The 19,267-nt window shown below is 41.4% G+C and overlaps 2 protein-coding genes across 2 annotated transcripts; both read left to right on the forward strand.

Annotated features, from left to right (window-relative positions):
* Positions 1 to 142: 142 nt before the first annotated feature.
* LOC101781133 lies at positions 143 to 4,852 on the forward strand. The gene is made up of 7 exons (XM_004973406.4): positions 143 to 659; positions 1,297 to 1,440; positions 1,530 to 1,895; positions 2,569 to 2,811; positions 3,499 to 3,591; positions 3,984 to 4,184; positions 4,316 to 4,852. The coding sequence occupies exons 1-7, from the start codon at positions 279 to 281 to the stop codon at positions 4,526 to 4,528; spliced, it is 1,641 nt and encodes a 546-aa protein (XP_004973463.1). The 5' UTR covers positions 143 to 278; the 3' UTR covers positions 4,529 to 4,852.
* Positions 4,853 to 6,291: 1,439 nt separating this feature from the next.
* On the forward strand, positions 6,292 to 15,275 carry LOC101768449 (dynamin-2A). Its single transcript, XM_022827761.1, has 22 exons — positions 6,292 to 6,432; positions 6,563 to 6,613; positions 6,879 to 6,999; positions 7,135 to 7,233; positions 8,175 to 8,236; positions 8,448 to 8,565; positions 8,685 to 9,024; positions 9,108 to 9,255; positions 9,806 to 9,907; positions 10,000 to 10,119; positions 10,480 to 10,563; positions 10,644 to 10,771; positions 11,235 to 11,310; positions 11,504 to 11,594; positions 11,776 to 11,852; positions 11,932 to 11,988; positions 12,525 to 12,672; positions 12,761 to 12,921; positions 13,134 to 13,245; positions 13,322 to 13,391; positions 13,956 to 14,128; positions 15,039 to 15,275. Exons 1-22 carry the CDS (start codon positions 6,292 to 6,294, stop codon positions 15,176 to 15,178), a joined length of 2,619 nt encoding a protein of 872 aa, XP_022683496.1. The 3' UTR covers positions 15,179 to 15,275.
* Positions 15,276 to 19,267: the final 3,992 nt, after the last annotated feature.

Consider the following 19,267-nt stretch of genomic DNA (forward strand, 5'->3'; position numbering starts at 1 on the left):
GGTGCCAAAAGACGGAGCAGTAGCTGAGCCACCGATCGCAGGAGCTGAAGCAGAACTCGCAGAGGACCAGTTTGCATCCACCTTGCTCGAAGGCAAGCCACAGAGCATGACCCCAATTTTATAACCCCCCCCCCCCCACACACACACACACGCACAGAGCAACCAGCCAAGGCAAGCGAGCAGAGCTCACGGGGCGCGCGCAAAGGCAGAGCCGCCGCGAGAGCTAACGGCCAGCCCGGCCCGTTGGCCACTTGGCCTCCGCGGCGCCCGTCCTGCCGATGGCGGCGGCTCTGCAGCCACGGCGGGCGCGGCTCCTCCTTTTCCTCGGGCTGCTGCTCCACGCCCTGGCGCGTGGGGCCGTCGAGGCGGCGGCGCCGTTCCGGGCGAGGGACGTGCTGCCGCTGCTACCGCGGCGGCTGGCGTGGCAGCTCATGGGCGCCACGGCGCACAGCGCCGTCGACCTGCTCCCGTCCTTCGTCGGCGCCGTCGCGCCCGGCGGGGCACCGGCGGCCTGGCGTGGCGCGTGCTTCGCGGAGAACGAGGCCGTCCTCAGCCTCACCCCCGGCGCCGGCGCCGGCGCGGTTGGCCGCAACGGGACCGGCGGGGGACTCCACGGCAACACCAGCTCCGGCCTCGGCGGCGCCGTCCTCCACCTCAAGGTGAGGTGCCTGTGCCCCTCACATTGCCTCGAATCGGCAAGCTCTTTGCTAGAGGCAGGCAGCCAGCCACTGAAATTCCAACTCGAGGTCGTAATGACTTATTTCCCTTGGATTCCTTATTCCACCATAACCCAGGTTCCGAATTCCATTTAGTTTAGCTGAATTTCTTATTTCTCCTCCTCATTAACAAACACATTGCCTTTACATAACTGCATGATCTGATTGAATTTTGATTGAGAGTTTGGTACTGAAGAGAGAAAAGAATTTTTTGGAATACTGAACTGATTACTGCAAGAAGACAAAAGAACACACATGTTTGGAACACGGATAGAATGCCCACAGATTATCGCACATTATTGGTAGCCCGGTCGGTTGCAGACAATATAAAGGCCAAATTGCCAGTGTGCATGTCCATATCACTCCGTCCTCTAGTGCACAAATGTGAAGGCATGGTTCCTAGATTCAGCTTTCGTTTTTCTTTGGACCAGCTGTTGAACATCGGCACTTGGTAATTCTCACATATTTTTGAAGGCCATTTATCAGTTCTATTACAAGTAAAAATGACAATCTTTATACAAAAGTCGGCATACTTGATGAATTGTTATCTGACCAAATGTTTCTTTCTGGAAAAATGTAGACTGCTTCACCTGAGAGCTGGACATGTATGGATCTGTATGTGTTTGCAACTCCATACAGGATAGCCTGGGATTACTATATGAGATCAAATGAAAATCACACCTTTGAGATTAAGGCATGGGAGGAAGCAGCAGAACTGGAATATGTATGTTTCTTCTGAAGGTTGACTTCTCTTTCTTTTACATCATCGTTCGGTATCCCTCAGGAATCCTAATACTCAATATTCTGCACCAGGTAAAGCAGCATGGCATTGCCGTCTTTCTCATGCCATCTGGAATGCTTGGGACGTTGTTATCCTTGATTGATGTCGTACCCCTGTTTTCAAACACCGGTTGGGGTCAGGATGCAAACTTGGCATTTCTCCAGAAGCATATGGGAACTTCATTTCAGAAACGTTCTCAGCCCTGGTCTGCGAATATAAGAAAAGAAGATGTACATTCGGGTGACTTTTTGGCCCTTTCAAAAATCCGAGGACGATGGGGTGGATTTCAGACATTGGAGAAATGGGTGACCGGTGCATTTGCTGGGCACACTGCAGTTTTCTTGAAAGATGAGAATGGCACCCTCTGGGTTGCAGAATCCGGCTATGAAAACAAAAAGGTATATCTATAAAATCTTTTAGTTCAATGGGTAACGTAAGAAATCATACCTACATGCTTTAATAATAACTGTAATAATAAAATACAAAAACTTGATTGAGCCTTAGCTATGTGATTCTGATGCAGCAAATCTTCGGTGAAATCTCCTGTTTTATCTATGGTGAAGTGATATTAGACAACCAATAACATTTTCAACCCTTCTTTTCCCCCCTCATTGGTTATTTAGCTTTTGCATAAGCATAACCATAAACTCTGCTGATTGATGTGGATAACAGTTTTTGCCATGCATTTCCTATAGAAGCGTATAATTGATTTGACTGATGAAAGGGCCACATTATACACCGTCTTCTTTTATCTCACCAAGTTAGGTGGAGTATCTAATCTAAAACTGTATAATCTAACTCAATTAGATCTGTGCTTATCCAAAACAAGGTGGATGGAAGATATACACTTTTGATGTTAAGTTTGGATACATATTATGTTTGAATTAATCCTGGGCTCATCATAAATGTTATATCAGAGAAAGGAACTCAGATGATTTGTGTATGTGAAAGAAAATTGAACTTATAAATTGCAAGAACTTAGTAGGACATGAATTTCATGATCCTACAATTTAAAGGCACTTTATCATATTAATAGTGTCAATTTTCAATGATATTTGGCAATAATGACAGGGTGATGAAATCATTAGTATGACTCCATGGGATGAATGGTGGGGAATGGCACTTAAAGACGATTCAAATCCTCAGATAGCACTTCTGCCATTGCATCCAGATGTACGGGCCAGATTCAACGAAAGTGCTGCGTGGGATTTTGCCAGAAGCATGTACGGAAAACCCTATGGATATCATAATATGATATTTAGTTGGATTGACACAATGTCAGACAATTATCCGCCTCCCCTTGATGCTAACCTGGTATTGCTCTTTGTCTTGGGTAAAACTTAGTAATAAGTGCTTCACTTTCTTCTTTGCAACTTGCCTTTTGCAGCTTGGAGCTACCTGCTGCAGTATCAGTCAGTCACCATTCATGTTAGTTTTTTGCATTTCCATGTTCTGAGTGACATGCATACATATCAAAGGTGCATGTTCAATATACTACCTATCACCATGAAAGTAGAACAGGAAGTGCTCTTAGCCTCTTAGGAAGTTAAAAATTAAGATTCTAAATCTACATGGAACTTACAAGCATTTGGGGACCCTGCTGTAGATTCCTAAGTGAAAAGTTTCCTAGGCAACGCCCGGTGAAAATTTTCTCTTGGCATCATAAGATGTTGTGTATAAGACTGAACCGAGACAGATATAGTACATGGTTTGCTGAATAAGTTTGGAGTGATAGAAAATGTATAATCGAATAGTATGGCTTTTCTTGTTCGAAACAAGTACACTGCCCAGATTCTGTAATTTACAGCTGTAGGCCTTGAGGCACTAGGTTCTAATATAGACTGAATTTCCCATAATGACCCTTTTAGTTAAAGATTGTCTATATTTTTGTGTGTATATTTATCCGTTTTTTCCTATGCGTATCCTTGCTTAGGGTACTGTATTCCCTTATTTGTGTTATTGTTATGCTGCCCTGTTCGGCTCATCATAGTCTGTTTCCAGGTAATGGCTATTATGTCAATGTGGACCAGATTGCAACCACACTATGCTTCTAACATGTGGAACGAAGCCCTTAATAAACGACTTGGGACCGAGGTATATAATCAATACTGTAACGTATGACTTAATGAACTGATGGGGATATTCAGTTTTGTCTCTTATGTATAGTGATGTCTGTGGAATCCATTTATGTTTTATGGTTTGGTAGTATATCTTTGGTAAGCATTGTTCTGCTGCAGCTTGCTTGAACAAATGGAATGGTTAGGCTGTTCACTGGGGTTTGGATCAGAGCTGACTTGTGGTTATTCTGCCCTGAAACAGGGGCCTGTCCTGGCCAATTGACTATATTCTTCTTTGATGAAAGATGTCTTTCTTTGGAATTGGGAGCTACTAGTAGTTTACTTGAATTTAATACAATGCAAGTTGTCAATTGGACCAAATTTCAGCTAACTGAAAAAAATTATCTCTATGTACATGCTTCGACGCAGAAATTGGACCTTCACGGGATCATTACAGAGACCGAAAGACGTGGCTTGTCTTTCAACCAGCTGCTCACCATACCCGAGCGAGACGACTGGGAATACAGCGATGGCAAATCGACGACGTGCGTGGCCTTCATCCTTTCGATGTACAAGGCGGCTGGCGTGTTCGCTCCTTTCACGGAGTCGATCCAGGTGACAGAATTCACTGTAAGTGCTCCACCCTCCTCTCACCCTCTTCCGCAACAAGGAAACTAATGCTGTGACTGCTGGAGCTGTTGAGTGAGTGTTCGCTCCGTGTTCATATCACTCATCTGGATTTTTTTTTTCTGTTGAAAAAGATCCGGGACGCGTACATGCTGAAGGTCTTCGAGGACAACCAGACGCGGCTGCCGGGGTGGTGCAACGCGGCGGCGGACAGGCTCCCCTTCTGCCAGATCCTGGGGGAGTACAAGATGGACCTGCCGGAGTACAACACCATCGAGCCCTACGCCAACATGAACGAGAACTGCCCGTCCGCGCCGCCCACCTACAGCCGCCCGGCGCGATGCTGACGGCCGCCGTGCAAACCGTGTACTAAGTGTAAATAGACTACGCACGCTGCGTGTGCAGTGCGGTGGTCTCGCTGTATGTGCGGCTTTGTCCACAGTTCCTTTCTCTCACAAGTGATTGCTCTGTGACTGAGAGCAGAGCATATAGTATTATGCAGAGGTAGTTCTCGTTCATGTTGGCTGTTGTTCAGGCGCCGATTCTGTCGTTCTTGGCCGCTGTAAAGTAATTATCTGGACGTACAGATCATGTGAATAATTGGAATGACGATAGTACTGAAGAGCTTTATTTTTTCCAAAACAAAAGGAGCTTTGCGTGTTTGGACTTTATACATGAGTGCAAAGATGCACAAACTAGGTACAAGAAAATGCTTTATAATGTAGATACACTGTACTGAGATTAGCCTATGCATCCTAGTTACCTCATCAGTACCATGCTACTTTCTTCTTCATTAACACCTTAGTTTCTTCTTCAACTCCGATCCGGCAACACACACTTACACCGCCATCCTTCTCTATCTCCAGCACCGTGGATGATTCCATGCTAACCATAGCCACGTGGCATGCCAATCTTCCCCGCCCTTCGCAGTTGGATACGCCCCCACTCTCTTGCCACCGATTAGCACTGTATCCGGTAGTCTCTCAATTCGCAAAGCCACCGCCGGTATTAAGGTAAATTCCAGTTCCAAGCCTTATATTCCCTAACTCTAATCATAATTCTTTTCAAAACCTTGTGACTTGAGTAGGGAAGATGCAAGTCGCACCTGCGCGCGGATTTGTGGAGTAAATTCAAAAGGGAACTTAAGGCATTAGTTAGGGGTATTTTCATCAATTAAAAGTTTAAAACAGAGCATTGATTCAAGTGCTTGAGGAAAACACAGCCAACAATAAATGGATGGGAAATGCTTCGAATACAACCATTTGAATTCAAGCTACAACTAACCATCCACTGTATTAATTCTCCTATAAATTTACTGTAAATTAATCCCCAATCCCCCTCCGACCTCTTTCAATTTACTCCCTCCGTCCAAGAAAGAATGCAACTCAGCATCCTTCACACAAACCAATAAATATGTAAAAAGACGCATGTACCCCTACTAACTTATGAATGTCACCACAAGAAGTTACTAGAGAATTCTAGCTGCGCTTTTATTTTATCTGGAGGGCCCAAACCACATCAGTCAATAATAGTGTGTGGCTGCCCATACGCTAGCACAATTGAAACTGCTACGTGGCTCTCACACTGCTAGCCATTTTTTAATGAGTCCATGCATTAATGGGCCCCACATTAGCTTGTGCATGCTAGCTAGAGTTGCATTTTTTCTTAAACAATTTTTAAATCGTAGAATTGTATTTTTTTCGGGACGGAGGTACTACTTAAACATTTTAAATTGTAGTTCCATGAAACCAGGGCAACTGCTAACTTCACTGTTTTGCATGCAGTTCGGTTTTTCATTGGACGGGAGAGACGTGCGCGCGGAGCTGCAGGCCCAGCGCCCCAGCGTCAGTGCGTCACTTCTACACGTGTCCTGCTCCACGTCTCCACTCCCCCAGAGGCCCAGACGGCAGAGAGCGAGGCAGCCGGGAGCCCCGGGATCGAGAGTGCACGCACAAGGCTCTCCCGACCGGTCGACGAAACCCGCCGTAGATTTCCTATAACCGCCTCCCTCGACGTTGCGACGACGCGCGCGACCGCCGATCACCACCTGCTCGAACCGCCTCGATCGCCGGCCCGTCTCCTAGGTTTGCCGCCTCTGCTTTGTGGCCCGATGGAGGCGATGGAGGAGCTCGCGGAGCTCGCCGACGCGACGCTGCAGGGCGCCTCGCTGCTCGCGGACGACGACCCCTCCGCCGACCGCCCGAGCCGCCGCGGCTCGTCCTTCCTCACCGCCGTCGCGATCGGCAACGTCGTGCGTATACTATACCCCCTTCTCTCTCTTCCTCCCCCGCCGGTGCGGTGCGAATTTACGATCGCGGCTCGGTCGGTCCCTGCGCTCCTGATGTCTGATCGATCGATGGCCGCGTGTTCAATTTGTGCAGGGAGCGGGCAAATCGGCGGTGCTCAACGGCTTGATCGGCCATCCCGTGCTCGTCAGTACACATCCTCCAACCTTTTTGGACAGTTTTTTTTCCTCCTGCATTATTCCATTCGTTCAAAGATTTCTCCGAATTCTGTTCCGTTCGCGTCGGTGTGCCCGGATCATTGGATTACTGTTAGTCTGTGGCCTCTAGGATCCCAATTTTCTTTAAGTTACCGATTTTATTCCAACACCGTTACATTTAATACTGTATGTGCGATTCAGGATTTGCCGCTCCCCTGACTGTTTGTTTGTGCCAATGATGACTGTGTTTGCAGCCTACCGGGGAGAATGGCGCGACAAGGGCCCCGATCTGCGTCGAACTGCAGCGGGACGCATCGCTCAGCAGCAAGGCCATCGTTCTGCAGATCGACAGCAAGTCACAGCAGGTTTCCGCGAGTGAGTTCTCTAATTATCCTGTTTCTCTGCGTGGCTAGAAGATTATTCTTAGGCTCTGAGAAATGAGGAGATAGATCTGGGTGCCGTGGGTCCATGTGTTTGTCAGTGGTTTATGTCTGAATGACTATGGTACAGGTTCCCTCAGGCACTCGTTGCAGGACAGGCTGAGTAAGGCTGGTAGTTCTGGCAAGGGGCGGTCGGATGAAATCAATGTGAAATTGTGCACCAGCACAGGTTGGTTTGTTCCTCTGTTAGTCTGTTGTTCTTACTCTTTTTTCATGAAGAGAGTCAATGTCGTTTTGTCCTGAGCGAGAGAGTGAATGTTGTCACCGAGAATATTTTCTTTCTTCTTTCCTTTTCTCTCTCTTTTTAGAAGCTCTCTTCTTTTGTTTTTGCTACTTTTAGTCAGAGATGTAAATTCACCTATGTGAATTGTATGTCCTGAACATGCTCGACTAAATGTTTTGTAGTTGATGTAGGGGGTGTTTGGGAGCAGGGGGCTAAATTTTAGCCCCCGTCACATCGAATATTTGGACACTAATTAGTAGTATTAAATATAGACTAATTAACAAACTAATTACACAACCCCTAGGCTAAATCGCGAGACGAATCTATTAAGCCTAATTAGTCCATGATTTGACAATGTGGTGCTACAGTAACCATTCACTAATGATGGATTAATTAGGCTTAATAGATTCGTCTCACGATTTAGCCTAGGGGTTCTGCAATTAGTTTTGTAATTAGCTTATGTTTAGTCCTCCTAATTAGTATCCGAACATCCGATGTGATATGGCTAAAGTTTAGCCCCCTCCTCCCAAACACCCCCGTACCTGCACTACTTTGGTTCCAGTGTGCTTTTCAAGTGGTTAACAATAGCACAAATAAAATGGTCTTTTGTACATTTTGAATGAGGATAACAGTATCTTTGTAGGTGTATAATTGCATTGGAACCCTTGGCCATACCCTCTGTGCCTTGAAAATTCCGATCCATATCAAAAGCATTAATGGTTTGAGATCAAAAGTTAGATTCTTTGTCAACAATATTGCTTAAGTTTTGATAAGATACTCACCTAGTCACCTGGGTGCATGTCTTCAAAAATCAATGCATTTCAAATTTAAGGTCACAATAACCATCTTTATTCTGTGTTCACTTTGCATAAACACTTTTGTTTCAGCCCCTGCACTAAAATTAATCGACTTACCGGGCATAGATCAACGGAGCATGGATGAATCAATGGTGAGTATTAAGAAGGGAAAGTCCTCTATTTTGGTTGTTTGTTTAGCTATTTGTGCAGCTAGTAGATTACCTACGCAATGATATGGCTAAGGCTTAAAATACCAATACATTTCACATGTTGTCGAGAACTCTTGTCAAAATTAAAAAACTAACGAAGTGCCTGTTCACCATTTCTTCATATGTGGTTTGCAACTTGCAATCATGTCTCCAGATTGGTAACTATGCAGCACGCAATGATGCAATTTTGCTAGTTATCGTTCCAGCTCTCCAAGCACCTGATGTGGCATCTTCTCGAGCTCTAAGGATTGCCAGAGAATTGGACTCAGAAGGTGTGTATGATAGGTTGCACAAATCTGGACTTTAATTTATTACACTTTCTTGACATACCATTCAAGTTATTTACTTGTAATGTTGGGTGAAACCATGTATTAATGTGTTCACTTACTAGGTACTAGAACCATTGGTATCTTAAGCAAAATTGATCAGGCCGCTGGAGAACAGAAAGCCCTGGGTGCTGTTCAGGCCTTGCTTGTAAACCAAGGTCCAAGAACTGCAGCAGACATTCAGTGGGTAGCTACAATTGGGCATTCTGTTCCTACTGCCTCTGTTCAGTCTGAAGTAGGTTCTGAAACCTCACCAGAAGCTTCTTGGCAAGCAGAAGTAAAAGGCCTTATATCTATACTTTGCGGATCTCCCCAAAGTAAGCTTGGTCGAGTAGCTTTAGTTGATTCACTTGCTAAGCAGATAAAGACACGGATAAAAGTTAGGCTGCCAAATCTTCTGAATGGGTAAAACTTATCCTGCTCTGTTTGGTCAACTTTTGTAGTAGTATTCTAGAATGTATGATAGTTTCCTCTTTATATAACTGCAGTCTCCAAGGGAAGTCTCAAATTGTCCAAGAGGAATTAGCAAAACTTGGAGAACGGATGGCCGAAAGTTCTGAAGGAACCAAGGCAATTGCTTTAGGACTTTGCCGAGAATTTGAGGATAAGTTTCTTCAACATATTGCTGGGGGTGAGGTTAGTCATTAGTGAGTCTAATAATGCACAATGCCGTGGCCTACATCTCTTAGATTTATTCGTAATCTGAGGTTTTATTTTTTGTCATAGTAAAGGATATTAGAAACTTTGAGCATGAGTTTACTTTTGCAGTATTTCTGTCGATCATAAACCTAATAGTATGAACCATCCTTGTTTTATCACAGTTATATAGTGTGCTAAACACTTTTTAGAAGTTTTAATTGTCACATGTTTGATCATTTTAATTTGTAACAGACTCTGTGAAATGAGGATGTTCTTAATGAGCAAGGAATGAGTACATGCGGTATCACAAACTCAAATTTGTAGAGTTTTTTACCGTGTTAAATGTTTTGTATAAAGTTTATGGGAAAATATTCAGTGCGAACACCTCTTCAGTGAAAACCATCTCTTCAAGTGAATATGCACTAGAAGACACTGAATATTTTCTTCCCAAAGTGTATTCTATTTGAAATGTTTAAACTCATATTAGAGCAAAATTTGTCCTTTGCTGGAATTTAATCATACATGAAATTTTACTGTTTATATGCAGGGTGCGGGTTGGAAAGTTATTGCAAGTTTTGAGGGGAAATTTCCAACTAGGATCAAACAACTACCTCTGGACAAGCATTTTGATATGAAAAATGTCAAAAGGGTAATTTTGTTGTGCTTGGGCAGAAATCAAAGCCACCAAACTTGAACCTGTCCAATTTATGGTTACAAACATAACCTTTTTCCTTGTGTCAGATTGTTCTGGAGGCTGATGGTTATCAGCCATATCTGATATCACCTGAAAAAGGTTTAAGGTCTCTCATAAGAGGGCTTCTAGAGTTAGCAAAGGAACCGTCTATACTCCTTGTGGATGAGGTAGTTCTGAAAAATTTGAGCTGTACGCTTTGTGTACATACGTTCTGTACTTCTGTTAAGATCAAAAGATACTTACGTGTTTTTTAAAAATAAAAGATACTTATGTGTTTTTTAAAATTAAAAGATACTTACATAATGCATACTAGTTCAGAACAAAGCATGGATCAGAGCCAGAAACCATATTATTGCTATTCATTCAGCTTATCTGCTCATGTCAATTTCTGTCCTTTCTGTTTCCACATGAATACTCACAGGTCTAGTCGTACCGCTACTCAGATTGGCCATATTTTCAAATCATGTTCAGTATTCTCATGACATTGTCACCATTTAAATACTTTTGTTTCAAATTATTGCTATCAGGTTCACCGTGTATTGCTAGACATAGTATCATCTGCAGCAAATGCAACTCCAGGACTTGGTAGATATCCTCCATTTAAGCGGGAGGTACAATTCTTAAGCATGGTAAAGAGCCAACGTTTTAGTTGTTTCATCAGTAACCCTTTTATTTTGTTTTTCCCCGCAAGGTAATTGCAATTGCATCTGCTGCTTTAGACGGTTTCAAGAATGAGGCACGAAAGATGGTCGTCGCACTAGTTGATATGGAGCGCGCATTCGTACCTCCCCAGCATTTTATTCGCTTAGTGCAGAGGAGGTTAGGTGATCTTGCTTTGTAGAAACCTTGTTAGTTTTCCCATGTTATAAGATTGTCACTTTCATTAGCTATTTCCTTTCAAAACTAGTAGACTTCTATTTTCATATTTCAATTTTTCATTTTCTACTATGTTCTATATTTTTATTGATGTGATTTTGGAATTTTTAGTAGTTCAACAAAATAGTACTTAAACCTTGTAGTATATGTTTATTGAAGTGCCAACTTGTATCATTGCAAATTCATGAGTTAATTTCTCTATCATTCTTTGTAAGAATAAATGATGTCCTATCTTGTTGATATGAGAAATCATGTGTCAATATAGTGCCCATTCATTGTCTTGTCCAATTCCATTGGCACTGACAAACATCTTCTCATCTGTGGTTTTCAACCGTTGTGTACATTGTTAATAACTGGGTGTATAGGTTATTATTTTCCTGTCTAATTTTCAAATTTTAAAATCTAGAATTGAAAGGCAACATCAAGAGGATGAGCTGAAGAGTCGCTCTACAAGGAAGGGTCAAGATTCAGACCAAAAGAGAGTATGCTACTCTGTATTGTATATTGTGTCCAATTTATGTTTACTAATTTGTTGTGGATAGATATTTTGTAATGGTTATTCGTTACATGATTGTTTTTTCTACCGAACATTACCTCATAGTCTTTGTCATATAGTATTTAAATACATAATGTTATTTCATCAATAATTGTGAAATTGGTTTCTTTCACTTTCAGGATACAAGCCCACAAAAAAATTCAAATCAAGGTGAGATGAAACAGGCATCGAATATACAAGTTTTAGGTCCTGCAGGCGAAATTATTGCTGGTATGGACCTACTACAATTGTACTTAATCTTATTAGTTATATATACAGATAAATAGTAAAACAAATGAAAAGAGATGCCCATAAGCAGAGCTATTTTGTATTTAAAAGTTTTTGCTGGATCGATTACATATTGGGTATTCGAGAAAATATTACATACTGAGTGCATGTTTCTCTGTCAAAGGTTTTCTGTTCAAAAAACGTGCAAAAGCAAATGACTGGAGCAAGAGATGGTTTGTTCTAAATGAGAAAAGCGGAAAGGTTGGTTGTATTGGCATTAAACTACTCATCTATTTTTTTACCATTTGATGGGGGTTCCAAAAAATTCTTTAATGATCAGCTTGGATACACCAAGAAACAAGAGGAGAGACATTTTCGGGGTGTCATAATTCTGGAGGTACAGTGATTCTTCTAATTGGCATTTGGGCATTTAGGTTTACATATGTTGATGCAGTATGTTTTCAATGTAAGGCATTGAATGCAAAAGAATACCTTATCTTTGGTGTAGCTCTGATAGCATTTAGCTGATATTGCATCTCTGTGCATGAATCCTGTAATAGATCGGTTTCTGTTAGACGGTTAGAGTAGCTAGAAAATGTATCTTTTTGAATAGATGAGCAAGGTCCCAATAACTGGCACAGGCTACTTCCAATTCTTGGAAAAGCAACCCGCTTAGTTATTCTTTATTTGTTTGAAGATTTTTTTGTTTCTCTTTTCCGTACATGAGGTTTAGGAAATATAGATACAACTATATATTGTATTGGCATATAATTATCCTAAAGATGAGGTGAACTGGCTAGATCCAAATGGGTTGCCAAGAATAGGGCGTGGTCGGATTGACTGGTTATTTTTCACTGGTTTTCGGAACCCTATTGCTCCTAGTGCCACCTTACCATCATTTGGTCTTTGCATTACATTATTTGTGACTTGTAGGATTGTAAGCTTGAAGAGAATTTAGATGACGAAGATCCTCCAAGAAGTTCTAAAGGTTCTAAAAAGGCAAATATGTTAGATACTGGAGAAGATTCTAGTCTTATGTTCAAGATTACTCACAAGATTGCCTATAAAAATGTTTTGAAAGGTACTTATACATCTATTTTTCAATTCATAACATTTTTTAAAATCTAGTTTCTAATTCACAACATGTTTGATGTTAATTACCATGGCAGCTCACAACGCTATTATACTGAAGGCTGAAAGTATGAGTGATAAAACTGAATGGGTCACCAAGATTAAAAGCATTGTTGACCAGAAAGGGGTTTCTGCAAAGAAACCAAATGCTTCAGAAGGTGGTACGCCAATGAAGCAAAGCCATTCAGATGTTTCTCTAGTATGTTGCAAGACTTTACATGTTTGTTTTTTCAAAAGTATTTTTACATTTGGTTCTGCTTCTTGCTGCTATTTCCTTTTTTTCCATTTAGGAATAGCTTGTCACTGGGATTTTTGGAACCCTCCCTCTAGAGCAAAAAGTGATGAATTATATTCCATTTGCACTTCATTCTTCTAACTTATTTTCTATACCTGCACATACTAAACTTCCAGGATACAATGCTTAAGAAACCTGTGAACCCTGAAGAAGAGCTTAGATGGATATCTCAGGAAGTCCGTGGATATGTGGAAGCAGTCTTGAGCAGTCTTGCAGCAAATGTTCCCAAGTTAAGACCTCAATCTTTTCAGCCTTTCCTTGGTTCCTTTTTGCGTCCTGCAATGTCTTACTAATCCAGTTGAGCAGGCTGTGGTTCTTTGCCAAGTTGAGAAAGCTAAGGAAGATATGCTTAACCAGCTGTATACGTCTATAAGGTTGGTTCAATCAAAACATTTCTGTACACTTGGGTGTTTCATATTCGATATGTTCGAATATGTTACTTTTATGATAGAAAAAAAACTTATTACTTGCTCTTTGTATGATATTTTTTTTGCATTTAAGCATCACATAGTAAAACATACTTCTTTGTTCTGTTTCATCATGCAAGCTGCTAGGCCATTTTTCTCTAAATTCGAGGAGATCTTGAATCACGTGTCGCTGACTGCTGAGGTTCTGTTCATTGTATCTCTACTTTGGTTGAAATTCTATGGTCCTGCTACTGCATAAAAAATGTACATTATTATGAGATCTGCTAGTACCAGTCGATTTGTTAGAGCTACTTAATCACATCAACATGCTTAAGCAATATAATAGCTTTGTTTGGATTTTCTCTAATATATGATTGCTGGATGATAAATGCAAGCGCTTTGTCTGTGGTATTTGCTAGAGATCCAGGTGTCACTGTTTTCAGAGATTGTATCAATTACAGCCGTTAACGTTTGAAACATTCTTTTTACATATGGCAAAGTAACTAACTCGCGTCTCTCATCTGTGGTTAGCACGCAAAGCACAACCAAGATTGAAGAGTTAATCCAGGAGGATCACAATGTGAAGCGCAAGCGTGAAAAGTTCAAGTTGCAGTCATCCCTTCTTTCCAAGGTCACTCGCCTGCTCAGCATACATGATAGTCGGTCAGCCAATGCTAGTTGGTCAAACGATTCTGCTGGATCAGGTAAGTCAATTCCTTTTATGAATTAACATATATCTGTTGAATGCTCACCATGAGCTGCATGAAAATTGCTCCGAGAAATGTCATCTCTGAAACTCATTTCTGTTCCCCTCAATACACCGACGGACGGCGGTGGCAGCATCAGGGTTGGGGTTGGAGACCAGCGCTGCTCACTGTGCTGAGCTCAAAGTCTTGGTTAAGCGCCCTAGCGGCGTAAGAGCGCATGGCCTGGAGTACGATCTCAGGTTGGGAGCTGGAATGGCCAGCAAGACCGAGCCATAGGGGTGGTACCACCTCCAGCCATGGCGGCCGCGGAGCGGGGGTGGGGGGATAAATCTACTCAGGGTTCTGGGATGGCTTGGTGATCTTATCCACTCGTTGGTGAGCTGGTGTTCCTTGGGGCTAAATTTTAAAACACTGAATTTTTGAGCGGCAGTCCAAATCTACTGGGCCAACATATAAAACAGAAATATTGGGTTTATCGGAATCTATCAGCAATTATGTAGACCCTTATGTGATAATTTTTTTTACAATGAATAGCCTGCTCTATTCCATGTTTTCAGTCTAGAACTAGAACTAAAACTACAGAGTTATTCCTTGTTTTGAGCAATAATGTAGGCTCCCTTAGTTTCATCAAATCGGCATCCAGACCAGTTCCAAGCGAAGCGGAGATAAACTTTCCCTGCCCCTGTTTCCTAAATTCCAACATGCTTTATTTAGTGTGCAGAGTGTGTCATAGCCAATGACCTCATCAAATTGTACTGCCACATGTAATTAAAAAAAATATACTGCCATGTGTGAATTGCCTTTTTATCTAGAGTGTACCCTAGCCAACATCACATATTCACAATTTGTTGTACTGCAAATTTTGATAAACTTGTTCCATGCACTTAATTGCTAATCATTTCTACAGAGAGTAGTCCAAGGGACACTGGACATGGTGATGAATGGAAGTCCGCATTCGAAGCTGGATCCACCAATTCATCTTCTGGAGCAACCAGCCGCCGCATGCCAAGTCGAGGGCCACCACCGCCGCCACCAAATGGTGGCTGACCAGGATTTCCAAGGAGCACATCTGTTAGTGTTTGCTCCCCACAGCCTTAAGCAGTTGATCTGAGTTTTCAGAAGAACACGTGAGGCATAGCGAAGGTGCAAGGTTGACATTATTACTCAAATAAAGTGTCCATAGGTTTGTGAATAATAAACAATCGTTAATAGAAAGATTTGTGTCTCTCCCATTCACAGTTAGTGCTGTAGGATCGATCCAGTGCCTCTCTGTAATATTTTGCTGCTTTCTGTAGTACTATTTGTTTAAAAAAGAATATATGCAATTTTCCTTCTCCTAGTTTTTTCCCCCATGGGGTACGGTCATCATTCATCAGTCAATTACACTTTCCCGTGTTGTTAATCTTGTGAACCGAAGCCAGTTGGTTCAGAGTTAAGGATCCTGGAACTTCCTACTCGCCACTCCATTGTATTGAGCATCGAGGTACTAGGGAGTGCACACATATACATCAGAACAGAACAGGTCGATCAGGTTCTACTGGCTTACACGGTTCTACCGTGCTACCAAATATCATGTTAGCACTTAATTGACACATATTTCCAAAATTATTGAATTCAAATATCATGTTGCGTTATTTTTGTGTATTAACATTTTTATCCATAACATTCTCGTGGAGGATAGTTAGCAAAGTGTCAATAATCTTTAGATAAATAAATCAAGGTTAAGTCCTTGCAAATGCTACTTGTATTTAGGTAGAAGTTTATAAAATGATAATGCAATTTATAATAAATCTAAAAACGTATTATTCGTGGAGGTAGAGCCAACCAACAAGAATCTACAACTCAAAAGGATCTAATAATATAGTATTATATAATAAAAGTGCAATAATATTGAGCATATTCTATAAGGAAATGATGTGGTGCTAATGCTGAAAAAATAGTTTGGAGCAGAAAAAGGTGGGATAGAATTGAACCCTGATAGGGGCCCGATAAAACAATTTTTACTTGCTGGGTCTATCTTTCGTAAGTCAAGCTGTGCCCATCAATTTTACTGGGCTGAACACTGAAACACGGGTCAGACATGGATTAAAATTTTTGACCCAAAACTCAAAAAGCCCAACCAAACCCAAATATTACACACAACAATATGAGTTTGACATGATCCAATCCAAACCTGACCTGACCATGCGACGAGTCAAGCGCGGGTCAAAAAACACAACCCAATGGTTGGCTTGAGCTAGGCATGGGTCAAAATTTTTAACCCAAATCCTGAAAGATCTCGACCAGACCCAACAAATGATCAGGTCTAGTCCGACCTCTAGTTCTTGAAGGTGGCGGGTAGACGGTCCTCTTGCATCTCCTCGTAGTGGGCAGGTATCATGCACAATGTGTCGGAGTCAACTACCATAGTGGCATTGGAGGGAGCAGGGTGGTGTGAGAAAAGGTGATGAGGGGGGTGCCTTAGGGAGCCGGCGGTGGAAGTTGCAATGGCAACCACACAGGATGCACCTTAGAGAGGACGAATCAGTGGGGTCATCCTCCGACAATGGCATGAACTTACCGCACCCATACTCCCTTCTCTCCCTAGAGGGTGTTTAGCCCCTGTCACATCGGATATTTGACACTAATTAGGAGTATTAAACATTGGTTAATTTCAAAACTAATTGCACAACCCCTATGCTAAATCGCGAGTCGAATCTATTAAGCCTAATTAGTCCATGATTTGATAATGTGGTGCTAAAGTAACCATTTGCTAATGATGGATTAATTAGGCTTAATAGATTCGTCTCGCGATTTAGCCTAGGGGTTCTGCTATTAGTTTTATAATTAGCTCATATTTAATCATCCTAATTAGCATCCGAATATCCGATGTGATAGGGCTAAAGTTTAGTCCATATCTCCGAACACCCCCTAATCGAGCTTGTGCGCTCGATTCTCCGTGGCTTCAGCGGAAAGCGTTCTCCCCTGAGGATACCGTGGCGGCGGCAGGACGAACAATAGGGCCCACACCATGATGTCATCATACGAGGGCTCCGCATTACCGCTAGTGCGGCTACTTCTGAAGCCCTTCACCGGTGCTCGTCCATTTGGTGCTAGGCACAGCACATCCCAGCGGCACATGCTTGTCCTATGGAATGAAAAAGAAAGGAAGAGGAAAAAGATAATAGGGGCAATTTGGTCTAAATATTTTGAGGCATACGTTGTAGGGGTAAGTAACGGTATATCTCAGATAAATGGCTAAGTGTAATGGTAGGGGTCCAATCAGATCGGATACGTCTTAGTTACAAACACGAACTAATGTGTTCGGAATACAAAATGAGTCCGGTGCGGACAATGTCGGCAATGAATATTTTCCTCGGAGAATGAGTAAAAGCTACCATACATATACCACACGTCCTGCATTCATTTAGACGCACAACAAGTCCTAAGTGGCTAATTCCATCCAGATTGTGCTTAAAGAAGAAAACTTTTATTATTTCTAATTACAAATAAAAAAGAAAAAAGTTCAAATTACTCTCCTAAGTATAACCAAAGCCTGGATAACCCCCTAAACTATATTTTAGTTCAATTTACCCCCTAAACTATGCTATTTGTTCTTTTTTCTGCATATACAAGTTAAATTTTAATTTGAGATTTTGCAGAGTGGTAGTGGACATCATAATCTATATTTATAAAATATTTTATGAATTTTTACGTCATTATTTTTTTTATATAATTTTGTATCTCGAGGATACTTTTTATTATTAAATATCCTACCATATCAAAATAATAATTAAAAAATTATGATATATTTATAACATGTCTTATGATATGTGCTGTCATTTTGCAAAATTTGAACTTAAGACTCCACTTGTGTATGGAGAAAAAAAAAGATAAAATTGTGTTAAGGGGTAAATTAAACCAAATGGTATAGTTTAGGGGTAAACTGAACTAATAAATACTTTAGGGATTATCCAGACTTTGATTATTTTTCCAAAAAAATACTTCAATGCTACTTAAAGTCTGATATTTGTCGCTGAAATTCAAAACTTTTATAAACACAAAGTTACACCAACTTGACAATTTAGTTTAATTTTTTAGAGTTAATTTTAATTTGATGACAAAGTTTATTAATTATTAGATTCACTTTTACTTTATAAAGTATGCTTCATTTACACTCATGTGCGTTGAGTTAGGCATGTAGGCTAGGCCTAATGGGTAACCGATCCAACCTTCCAAATTTGATATCAGAACTAACTGTCCGAATTATCGGATTGGTATTCGATATCCGACAGATACTACCCTTCTTATCTAGTATCCAATAAAAATATCTGTATTCGAATCCACTCAGAAAAAAATATTAGGATAAGGTACCCGACCATATTCAGTCGATCGGGCGGTCAGAAAAATATTGGTACCATCATTTGGACTATGTAATGGTACGGTTGCAAATAGTTGAGCAGTAATGGTATATCACCTGAAAGATTGAAATTGTAATGGTATGGATCAAATTGATCCTATCTCTTTCCCTAGCTCCAAAACAGGCCGGCTGGCTCATTTCCATGCCACACCCACAAGGTCCAATCACTAACCCAGCCAAATAACCTTTCTAAGTAGGTGACACAAGAGGCGCAATCTGCAATGACACCTCCTTCGTCCTACTACCTCTTGTGTGATGTGCTACTTGTGATTTTGAATCATTACACATGCACGCTCGTGTGCGTGAGTGTTATATAACCCTTCCTTTTTTCATATCTTAATTTAGTTCTCACCCCTTATTGTGATTATTAAATAAAAAATGTTTCTGGGATTATTACTGATTGCTATTTTCTTATGTGATGCAGGTGAAGAAGATGATAGTTTATGCTGTTGATCATGCTGTCAAGACGATGAAAGACCGTCTGCGACCGATTTTCTCCTCATATTAATGATCGATATATGCTATTTGAAAGAAAAAACAATGTAAAACTAGGAGGAAGAAAATAGTGTACATTCCATTTGATTGATAACATGTATTTGCTATTGTGGAACTGAATTACCTTGCCTCATCACACATTGATCCCCGCAAGATCTCGTCTATGCAAGCTCTCGTTTACCATCATCTGATCCCAAAACTGTATCTTGAGACCGAAAAGGATGATCCATCTAGGTGGCACC

The sequence above is a fragment of the Setaria italica genome, chromosome VI (assembly GCF_000263155.2).
Source record: "Setaria italica strain Yugu1 chromosome VI, Setaria_italica_v2.0, whole genome shotgun sequence".
Lineage (NCBI taxonomy): Eukaryota > Viridiplantae > Streptophyta > Magnoliopsida > Poales > Poaceae > Setaria > Setaria italica.

Bases quoted from the DNA above. Each gene is read 5' to 3' on its own strand.
- LOC101768449 (XM_022827761.1), top strand. From the start codon at position 6,292: ATGGAGGCGATGGAGGAGCTCGCGGAGCTCGCCGACGCGACGCTGCAG. The intron at 12,673-12,760 runs GTACTTATACAT...TTACCATGGCAG, and splicing joins CTATAAAAATGTTTTGAAAG to CTCACAACGCTATTATACTG. The intron at 14,129-15,038 runs GTAAGTCAATTC...TCATTTCTACAG, and splicing joins AAACGATTCTGCTGGATCAG to AGAGTAGTCCAAGGGACACT.
- LOC101781133 (XM_004973406.4), top strand. From the start codon at position 279: ATGGCGGCGGCTCTGCAGCCACGGCGGGCGCGGCTCCTCCTTTTCCTC. The intron at 1,441-1,529 runs GTATGTTTCTTC...ATTCTGCACCAG, and splicing joins AAGCAGCAGAACTGGAATAT to GTAAAGCAGCATGGCATTGC. The intron at 4,185-4,315 runs GTAAGTGCTCCA...CTGTTGAAAAAG, and splicing joins TCCAGGTGACAGAATTCACT to ATCCGGGACGCGTACATGCT.